Source organism: Pteropus alecto, unplaced genomic scaffold (assembly GCF_000325575.1).
Source record: "Pteropus alecto unplaced genomic scaffold, ASM32557v1 scaffold301, whole genome shotgun sequence".
Taxonomy (NCBI): domain Eukaryota; kingdom Metazoa; phylum Chordata; class Mammalia; order Chiroptera; family Pteropodidae; genus Pteropus; species Pteropus alecto.
The window spans coordinates 1988160-1999716 of record NW_006431043.1 but is presented as its reverse complement, the minus strand read 5'-3'; the positions used below and the strand labels follow the sequence as shown (position 1 = coordinate 1999716).

At 32.2% G+C, this 11557-nt stretch overlaps 1 protein-coding gene across 2 annotated transcripts in view; it reads right to left on the bottom strand.

The window, feature by feature from the left end:
• IL1RAPL1 (interleukin 1 receptor accessory protein like 1) overlaps positions 1 to 11557 on the bottom strand; it is a 1242120-nt gene that overhangs the window by 256056 nt on the left and 974507 nt on the right. For both annotated transcript variants that reach the window (XM_006905511.3, XM_015595605.2), the window contains one exon: positions 8996 to 9070. In XM_006905511.3, coding sequence (XP_006905573.1) covers positions 8996 to 9070 — 75 coding nt within the window. The remainder of the gene's footprint in view (positions 1 to 8995; positions 9071 to 11557) is intronic.

Here is an 11557-nt window from a genome sequence, read left to right as displayed (position 1 = left end):
TCCTATGCTATGTTCACAACAGCACAATTTATTAAAGCCAAGATATGGAAGCAATCTAAATGCCCATCAACAGATGATTAGATAAAGATGTTATGCTTATACAATGGTTCCTATGTACAATGGAATATTACTCAGCCATTAAAAAACTGCTGAGTGAAATAAGTCAGACAGAGAAAGATAAACACCATATAATTTTATGGAATCTAAGGAATAAAAAGAACAAACTAATCAAAAATAGTTTCACAAATATAGAGGACAATCTGGTGATGCTCAGAGGGGAGGAAATTTGGGGTCTGGGAGAATAAGGTGAAAGTTAAAGAAGTACAAATTAGTAGTTGATAGGTGGTCATGGGGATGGGGAGCACAGCATAGGGCATGCACTTAGCATTAATGTAATGGCTAGGTAGAGAGCCAAAGGAGAGAATGAGCAATCAGAGGGATCATTTTATAAATTATATAAATGTTTAACCACTGTACTGTATACTTGAAACTAATAAAATAAAATTAAAAATAAAAGAACTCTCATCACAGTTATAGCTATGAAAAACAAAAGACACCATGGGCAGTCATTGTATTAGGATACATTTCAACAAAACAAAGGCTGATTAGGTAGTAGCTTGGTTTTCAGAGTGTGTCCCTTGTGAAAATAAACTGTTTTGAACATGAGATATTTTAGTTACTCAAATATTCTACCCTACCACATCAATTTTCAAAGAATTAGATTAAAATGAAATACTGTTAATTCTGAAGCTAGTGAATAAAATTTAATATTTCCTCAGAGGAGGAAAAAAGCCACAATGGGGACATCAGCTTCCACTGACAGACAAGGGGAAGTCATGTGAAGTGATAGATGGATGATCTTTTATCTGGATTAGTTAGAAATACCAGTTGCAGTTTCATATCAATGAACCTCATCTTATGAAAATATAAAAATCTACACTACCACAGAGAAAAGTTATAAGGGTGATTATTCAATTACAAAATGATTCTTATATAAAATTATTCACCACAGAGTTTCTTTAAATAGCATGTTTCCCTTGTGCATATAAATCTTTCATTTATCATTAGCTGCTTCAGAGAGACTGGGGGATGGAGCCTCTTAAAACTGACATGTTAAGCCACTACTAACTAAAGATCAATCAAAAATGAAGGAAATACTTCTCTGAAATTATGATTAAACATACCCACAAATCTATATGAATAGCCTAAGTTGGTAGAGCAAGATATGCCTGGAATACTAAGTGTTTTAATATTAAAACATAAAATACCGGTATCCTATTTTCATAATCGTATTCAAGCACAAGTTATTTTTCATAGAGTCTGCATATAATTTAGAAATGCTCAGTTATTTGGCCAAAATTCAAGAAGAAATTTATAGATGAATAACTATATTCAAATTTTAAACAATGTGGGTCTTTTTATAGTTTCTATTTTAATGAACATCAGTCATGTGGTACTTACTCTTATTCTGAAACCTCTTTCAATATTCTACACCATAATGTCCTTTGATAGGTTTATTTCTGATAAATTGGCATTTACTTTGCAAATTCAGAAGGAGTTCTCATTAACGTAGGATACTCACGCATTTTTCTATGCTAGTAAACTTCGATCATTAAGATTCAGAAATCTCCGTGATAACAGTACTTGTCAAAGGAAAAGCAGTATTTTTCTATAAAATGAATATGACTATCACCAAAACCTTCAGGAGGAATTTGATAGGCATAATGGTTTGATGCTTTGTTTTGTAAAATTATTCTCATGTTCCTTGTCTTAAGAAATATTATGTCTGAATTTCTTTGGTTTAGAAAAACATTTTTTTCACTATTATTGATGGTCATTTACGAATTCGGGTGGCATAATGCCCATTACATGATCATCATTTTTTAAGGATGGGAATCGTTTTCTTCTATTATCACTATGTACTTACTGTTTGCATTTGGATAGACTTGTGGAAGAATTAAGTAATCTAAAAATCAATAATTTCTTTAAGATAAAGTCATTTAAGTAGAAAAATTTAGTGTGTGTGTGTGTATATATATATGTGTGTATATATATATACACCATTTCTCTTTCCAAGGACAACCAGTAGAGTGGAAAGAACAAGACTTTGGAGTCCGTAGATGTGTTCTGTGTGCCAGCTTTTCTGCTTACCAGCTATATGCAGCTATATGAACCCTAGGCAAATTATTTAACTTCTTTGGGCCTCAGTTTTCTTATCTGCCAAATGTGTAAGTTTTCTTATCTGCCAAATCTTGGCACATTACGACCTTTTTTTATTAGTTTACTCAAATTTTTTCAACTATTGACGTCTTGTTTGCATGATGCTTGGGTATCTATATAATTCAAAATCCTCATTTCCCTTATTTTGAAGATCTGAATATTTTTTCCATTTTAATTAGCTGGTTTAGTACTACGCTACTTTGGTCTAACTCAATCCTCAGATCCGGTTGCCCTCTTCTGAGTGGAAGAATAACAAATTTAGAATGAAAAAGAGACTCAAGTTTGAGTCTTGGTTTTGCACTAGTCACTTCTCTGAGCTTCATCTATAAAATAATAATAATGATAATAATAATAATAATAATAAGTTCATTTTTGTAAATTTTGTGATATAAAAACATGCAGTCACTTTTTTCTCATCAGTTAAGGAGAAGGATTTGACTTGATAACTACCAAAGCCCCTCCATTTCCCAAAGTTCCTAAATCTAGAATTGTGAATAGTTACACATATCTAGTTTCTTAACTGGCCAGCAACAAATAAAATAGTATTCTTAGTGCTGTGGCAAAAGAGCAATGTGCATGATTCATGTCAGTGACCAGCAAACTAGGCCAGAACTAGACCAGGAGTTGAAAATTTCAATGGACTTTCCACACTGGTTTTATGACAACAACCTTTTCTGGAACTTTTCTTTCTTCCCACCTTTCCTCCTTTCTGGCCCTTTCTAAGGTAAGGGCAAGCTGGCTCACATTGCTTCTATTACAGTTTTAATGCATTTTAACAAGAACTTTAACTGGCTTCAGAACTTTCAGATATCAGTGGCCCATAGTAGCTGTTCTAACCTCCACCTGCATCTTTCTTTGGGTTTTGAGCCTGTCCTAGTTAGGCCTTGAACATTTAACACTTAAGGAAGTCTGACTTCTGCTTAGATAGCAATTTTTAAAATGAATATGCATTTTCCCCCAATCTATTCTCCTCTCTAGTGCTAAAGAATGACTTTGATTTTTGAGAATCTGAGATTCATATAAGTTACATCATAAAATGATCTAAGAATACTAATATGGTTTCCATTTATTGATTTATCATTTGTTTAAGGATATGAAATATTCACTAAATACTAATATGGAAAACATTCCTCTTCAGGTTAGAATCTCAATTTTTAATGTGCTTTTGGTTTCAAAATCAGACAACAGCTGTCAAGAGTTATTACTTTCATTTATCATGAAACAATAAATTTAGATTGAGTAGAACTGAACACTATCAGTTTAAATAATTATAATAGCAGTCTGAATTTGCCTTTACATGATTTAATTATGATGTCCATTTGTCCAGAAGCTCTAATTTATGTCTAAAAGCTTTATTTCAGGCAGTAGAACTATGGTGATCTGCATGTCTTTCTTAAGTGGGCAACAAGTACATCATTTTTCATCTAAAACTTGGACTTTGTACACAAATTTTTGTATCCAGAATAAAAAGGAAGTTTTATGTTTTTTTTTTAATACGAGTTAATCAGTAAAAATATGTCTCGTACATTCCCTATGGTGCAGTAAACCAAAGTCAACAGCATTACATTTATTCATGACAACCAGAAGAGTGATTGTGAATGGATAAAACCCAGTCAATGCCGACTTCCCTACCTCTGGAAAGGAAGGTAATATCTGCATCACTTGCACACCTCAGCAACAAAGTATTTTTTTCTCATCTGCAGTACTGTATGGCACTTTCAGAATTAAGTATCAAATTCAACATCTGGATTGTTTTGTTTCTAGAGTATTGATATTAAGTAATTCCCTACCCAAAAAAGGAAACAGAGGCTACTCAATTTTAGTAAGATAGGGTAGTCACCATATAGAAAAGGTATGTTTTGTTTCAAGAAAATAACAGCTATGAAAATATAGACCTAGATAGCAAATGTTAGAGCACGATTTTTTACTCCATAAAATAATTCCCTATAAGGTCTCCTTGGATTAAAAACTCAACTAGCATATTTGTCATAAAACACATTGCATGAACAATAAATTTATATACATGGTTCCAGAACATATAACACATTGGAGTGTTTCGATAGGTAATTATTTTAGCAACACAGCAAGTTAAACATATAATTTGCATGACAAAGGGTTTTCCTACAAAAATATCAATCAAGATCTATTATATAATACATGAATATTTTCCCCTTAGTCTACTTGAAATTTAAAATTCTGCAAATGATAATATGGTGTGATGGGGGAAGATGTGCTAGTTAAGTCCTAGAGTAACATTTTATTTTAAGTAGCTAAATTATTTTAATTAGTTAAATTGGATGAAATTACATGTATGTGTGTTCCTTTACCAGTACAGATGTTTAAAAATTTGAGGTTTCGATAACGTCATCAACCACTTTCCTTTACACGTTAACATCTGGTGAATCCTTGTTACTTGCTCTGGTAAATAAGTGTTTGCTTTTTAATAAACTTAACAAACAAAAGTAAATGTTAAAGAAAAATAAGAGCACTGCTGGGAAGCTTCTTCAATTTCATTATTTTCTCTTGCAGAAAATTTGGAGACGTGCGATCTTTGTTGCACGTATACCTTATCAATTAGTATTTATCAACATTCCCCGTGCCCAGAGTACATCACAAAATTAATGTGTACTTTATTAAGAAACAGAATCCAGAGGAAGTTCTCAGTTGAGCATTAAAATAAGCAAGAGAAAAAATAGACACTAGACATTCAATTAGGTTTCTATATTTCATAAACCATAGACATTTACCTAAATGGACTAGATTTATTTGAAACTCTCCAAATGTGGATAACCCTAAAAAAGAGAGGCCACTTGTACTCAATGAGTAAAGAGAGAAAGAAATAGGTAAGAAGGTAGGGGGAAAAGAAGTGATCCTGATATTGAAGGAAAGTGAATTTTCCTTCAAGAGCTCTATGTTACAAAAATATATTATTTTTATTTTATCAGAGATTAAAAGTGATTATACTCATTACATATTTCTGAGTATAGAGAGTTCTACAACTTCTCTATAAGGATTCTGAAAATATGTAGCAAGAAACAAAATTATTTCTTTTTACCAAGTATTTTTCCTTTTAGGAATCTGCCATGTTAAAATAATCATAAAATCAGGAGGAAATGTATAGGTAAAGATCATTGTGTCATTATTTATGATGATGGAGTTTGGAAAAATTAAAATTTCCAGCAATATATATGAAATTATATAGGACATTCACATAGATATCATGTAGTCATTAAAAGGGTGTTTTCTGAGAATATTTAATAGGAGCAGAATGTTTTTACAATGTAAAGTGTAAGAAACTAGATTCTTTTCTCTACTTCCCCCAAATTTCTACCATTAATCTGTATAATTATTTTTTAAAGCACAAACCAAAAGCTCAATAAAGTGACATCCAAATCTAGATGAGTAATGATAATGTATAGTAAATTCTAAGTTGTAAAATAATAGGTGTCTCACTAGGTCAAGGGTGGGGTAGATTTCTACTCTTTAAAAGTCTAATAATGATGAATATAACATCCTCTGTTCTCAAAGGTTCTGAAAATGGGCTCCTGGCCATAACAAGAAGGCCACGTTTCTGAGTGATCGTCTCGGGGCTCAAACTCAGAAGGACAATGGTGTCTGTCTTGTGATTCCTTTAACTACAGCTTCCTGAAAGGACTAAGTCAGGCTCATCTCCTAGATAAAACTTTAGAATTGTATAGTGTGATTTCTGGGCCTTTTGCCAAAGAAAGTGCTGTCCATTTATTCGCTGATGCCTGAAAGTTATTTTAAAAGAACAAATTTCTTTTTTTCACATTTAGAAGTAATACACAGATATTGTTTAAAATGGAAATGCTATTTTGTGACCACATATTAACTGAAATTCAAACCTACCAATTCATATATTTTATTTGAATTTAGTTACTATTTTATTTTACCCTAAGTACTTTGTTTTTCTGTGCCTTCACTTTCTACACTGGAACAATTTAAATGATCACTATCAGAATCTTTTCAGTTTTGAGAATATGAAGGAATTGGAAGAAAAGGAGGACACTAGGGATGTAGAAAGTGAAAGGTAGGTATGGCCAGTAAATGGCAGAGAAAGGAGAATTTGGTGGTGAAGACAAATCAATGCACTTTATGATTTTATCTAAGCCATTATTAAGGAGTTTTACATATTTAGAGACAAAACTGGAGGATGGATGGATTTATAGTTATGAAAGTCAGGTGGATATGTGTGTAACTTAGCCAGGATGTTCAAGTTAGATCATCAGACATGTACCAATTCGGCTTTGTGTAATTTCTGATAATTGTTTTATAATGTTATTCATATAGTAGTTTTATTATCTTCTGAGGTCAACCCTCAATTTAGGATAGGTTGAGTCAGACCCTTGAACTCTTGGCCAATAAAATTCTGTTGGAGAATCTCACCTTCTCATAAGACAAGGCATCACTTACAGGTTCCCTGTCACTGGTCCTGGCCACCTTCCTTACTCTCACCCCATGATTCTTCACTCAGTCCCCTTTTCTTAGGATATAATATCACATTTTGAGCCTGTTGAAATTGAAATCTTTTTCAAATGTGGAAAGAGCAAAAATTAAATTTCCAAAGAAGTAAAAGATAAAAGTACATATTGGTGAAAACAAATATATTTTAGGCATCTAGTGTCTTTTTTCTTTTTGGTCTTCAATATTATTTCCTATTTTCACTTATCCTTTGTGATCAGCTGTTCACTTACTCCAATACTATTGCAGTAACAACACTAGCAAGGTAGTTATTTCAAATCAACTGTTACTCAAAAATTAAAGGATTGAGGTTAAATGATTTGTCATATATACTGAGAACTGGAAACAAAAAATAAAACAAAAGTTGTTTAAAAGAATCCAAATCCCAGGTTGATGTCTCTAGTTTACTTGGTGTTTAAAGAGAGCTCACATTCCTTTTGGCAGTGACAATAAAAGAGAATATTTCCTGGAGCATTTTGATAACATACATGCCCATCTTTCTTTAAATGAATATACAGTCAAACCTTACAATTTGCATAAGAACTTTTCATATTCGAAATAAACTAGATTAGTCTTTACAATTTTTGTGCAAGAAAAAGTAAATTTTTAAAAGGAAAGCTTTACAGACTATTTCATTTTGTGAAACATTTTAGCAGGTGGTTAAGAACAATCTGATTTATTCTAATTTCAGGGACAATATAAGGAAACCCAATGGGCAGCCATTAATCAGAAAATTCTTTTAATTATATTGTCAAGTAAAGGGATACCATTAATTTCATTTCACTATGTTCATTATTGATAACTGGCACCAATAAACCACTCCTTGGTCCAACATTTTACAGTTTTGTATAACTCCTTAGAAATACATCTTTCTAGGAATTATTGAAAGGTATGTGTGAGCATGGCCACTTACAAGAATTTATATTTCAAAATACATTTAGAGAGTTGTAATCAAATCTAATATAGCTTGATATACCATAGCATGAGTGAAAAGTATAATACAATTTTAATGTATCTATTTGATTCATATTCAATATTGCTTTAATGCTGCTATAGTCTTCTTTCGCAAAATAACAATTAGGATGATACTTCTTACATATATATACGCCATTAATTCAAAGTCTTGGGTTTACCATCAAAGAAGCACATTGATACCCTGACTTGTATAAACCCCACATACATTCTTTCCTCAAAGTTAATAAATATAAATATTTGCAATGTTAGAAGTCTATTGACTACAATCATTTTACAGGTTCTAAAACCATCATCATATCTTTCTGCACTATAAGTTTGGATATGTTATTAGTGAAGATTATTATATCTGTTATCTTCATTTGAAGATGATTTACAATTTTATTCTGAATTCTCATTCCAAGAACAATAATAACACGGGTAACTTAAGGGACAGGCTACCAATTCTTTTTTAATCGTATATGGTGAATGCATTTCTACTCTCAAGTAGGCAATGTAAGAGAAAACTCCTTAATAAACAAGAATATATGGTTAGATTTATACTTTTTGATAATACTAAACATAACACTAAAAACATTTTTCTGCTAAAGTTTATGATATATACATGCATATTGTATTTCAAATAAAAGTAAAAAGAATATAATTAAATTGCTATACTTATAATTAATGGGAAATTTTTCATAATTTGGTATAACTGAGTATAGATGCTACACTCAGAAATTCTGACTTAACTCTATAAGAATGTTAGAATTCTGATTTGTCCTAAATTATATTCTGTCCATGTTCTTATGTCCCAAACCTGTTAGTCTTTTAACCAAAAGCTACTTGCTCACATTTTATTGATATATTATCTGTACTTCACTTGCATAATGTCCATTAGATTTGATTAGATAAAAATGATTTTAACTGTAATGCTAACACTTATCTTTATGAATCTGTATGCTTTCCCCTAATTTTAAAAATTGTATTTGAGCATATGAATGGATATTATAAGTCAAATAGTTCCATATTGCCTGTTTTAAAAAACAATTCAAGACTTTTTAAATTACAATATAATACCACCAAAAAATCCTTCAGCCCATCTCATTTCTCAGCAATTTTCTAAATGACACATGAGTTTTTGCATCCCTATGTCCAGCTTAGCTTTAATGCATTTCCCATGGGGAATGGAATGGGACAAGTTTGTGGTACTTTCTAATCTGGCTCCCCATAAATACACACGGGCTTAGCTCAGAGTGTTACATCAGGTTACAATCTAGGCTTATTAACTGTCAGATCCTATTGCAAAAAGCATATTGACTAGAATTAAGAGATTACTTACCCAGCTGGGTCTCCTGAATTGTCAGTTTACTTTCCATAGGATACAAAAGCTTGGGTGGCTTATCAGTCAGAGGGGCTGAAAAACAATAATAAAAATACAGACTATAGTTATGCTGTATGAACTGAAAGATGGAACACAGTTTATTTTCCCAAATATTTTTTTCATTCTCAGAGTAGTGCATCAAAGCATTCTACTAAGTAATGACTTACATATTGCAGATAGTACCTACAGGTGAGATGAAGAGCTATTAGATTGTACATGAGTCGAATAGAACATTCCAAATTGACAATCACATGAGACTGTAAGTAGAGAATCAGGATTGGTCAGTTCTTGAGAACATATGACTGTGCTTCACCAAATCTTTTCAGTTTACAACTTGTTTTCCTTTTTAAAGGGTACCTTAGATTTACTCTATGTTAATTAAAGCCGCACATGATATAGGATCCATGCATTTCAATGATATTTCGGCATAATGTCTCATTCTTCTTAATGCCATTCCTAGTTTCCAAATCCTGGATCACACTGCCTCAAAATCCACAACTTAGTAATTATATTATTTCTTACACACATACTCTATAAATGAGGTAGCAATGTGGCATTAAATTAGTACCAGTACAAGCTGCATACTCAAACATGCATGTAAACATTTGCCAAGATTATATTTTTAAATGATACTTTTCATTTAGTCAAAACCTCATATTACTATTATCTATTATATTTAATAGTATTTATTTCTAATTTGTATAATATACTCTCTTTGATTTTCAAGTTTCCATACATTTATACTCTGTGCTATCATTAATTTATCAATTATCAGCCTACAGATCTAAGAGTTCGCTATTGAACATCTTGAAGACAGGTTTCCCACTGCATACTTCATTCCTAGATAAAGTAGACTATCTGGACTTTACACAAATAGCCATTTCTCCTTCATTAAGCCTCCCTCTTCACTCTCTCTGATTGAATTGCCCAGGTCCCTTGAAATCTGTCACTGCAACTTCCACTCTGTAGCAAGTACAAAAATGATCAATTAAGGGTTGCTGAACAAATGTTTCTGCTTTGAGGGCTTTCTTCCTTCCTTGCCAGGAGGACATGCCAGTTTGGTTGATAACTGGAAGGCTAATGTAGTCAGCAGTGCCAGGAGTTCGCCACATGCCCTCATTACCAGAGGATTCAAGAATTAGATCTGCCTCAGAAGCTCACTCCCCTCTCTCTTTAACAGAAAACACAGTCAGTGCAAACAGATGATGCACTCCAACTCAGAAAAACAGGAATGTGTTTTAAGAGTCCTGGTTTAGGAGGCCAACCACACATAGGATCAATTGCTTTTGTTCATAACTAATTGAATGCATTATTCATTCATCTTCATTAATATTTAACACATGGAGGGGAATGAAGTAGAAAGGAAAGTTAGAGTAATAGGATATCAATTGTTTTGAAACTCTTCTCAAAGTTTTGACATCACTCTGAATAAACTTAAATACTCTTATTTCTTGTCTACAGTGATATTAACAGATTTTTATTCTCCTATCAGCTAAATAAGTAGATTATTCATTAAATACTGGCAAAATAGTTCGCCATTGGTAAGTCAAAAAGCCCCATTTCTTAGGCTTTAGTTATCAAATAATTTCAGTGAACTTCAAAAGCAACTATGGTATCAAAATAACAGACTTATTCAGTAAATTAACTCAATTTATAAAATTTTGTGATTATACAGTTACAAGTAGAAAACTCAACAGTTTGTTATAGAAAGTGGCTGAGAGAAATGTTCCTGTTCAAACACATCTGACACTAATTTATAGTAAAATGTCTGTAGAGAAAAATAAAATAATCTATATGTAGTACATTCAGAATTATAAAATGGTTGTGTGGTTCTCCACCCCAACCCACCCCCCATGCCTATTGCATAATGTTACATCCTTAAGACCTCTCATATTATTCTCATGCAACAACTCCAAGTCAGTAGAAGAATTGTAGAATGTTGGAGCCAGAGGAAATTATATGCTTATTAAATTTTTTGAGTTTTATAATGTGTTCCCTAAAGCCCTATGATTTCCACAGGGCCCCTCTAGGCAGGTGAAGTGAAGATTGAGCTAAGAGGTGGTTCATGGGGCTTGACTCATGCTTTGTTGTACTGCCCACTCCTCTCTGACAAAAGTAAGTCAACTTTTATTTATGTTATACATCAGCAATTCACCTAAGATTTTAACAACAAAAAAATCAATTCATTTATTGAGAGATGAATAAAGATGTGCTATATAGGTATATGTATACATATACATATATATACATATACATGTATACATGTGTATATATATATAGTATTTAGTAATAAAAAAAATGAAATCTTATCATTTGCAACAACATGGGTGGACCTAGAGGGTATTATGCTAAATGAAATAAGTCAGACAGAGAAAGGCACATACCATACAATTTCACTCATATATAGGATATAAAACCGAAAACAAAAACTCATAGACATGAACAATAGTTTAGTGGTTACCAGTTGGAAAGGAGAGAGGAGGGAGGTAGACAAGGGTAAAGGGGGACAGATATATGGTG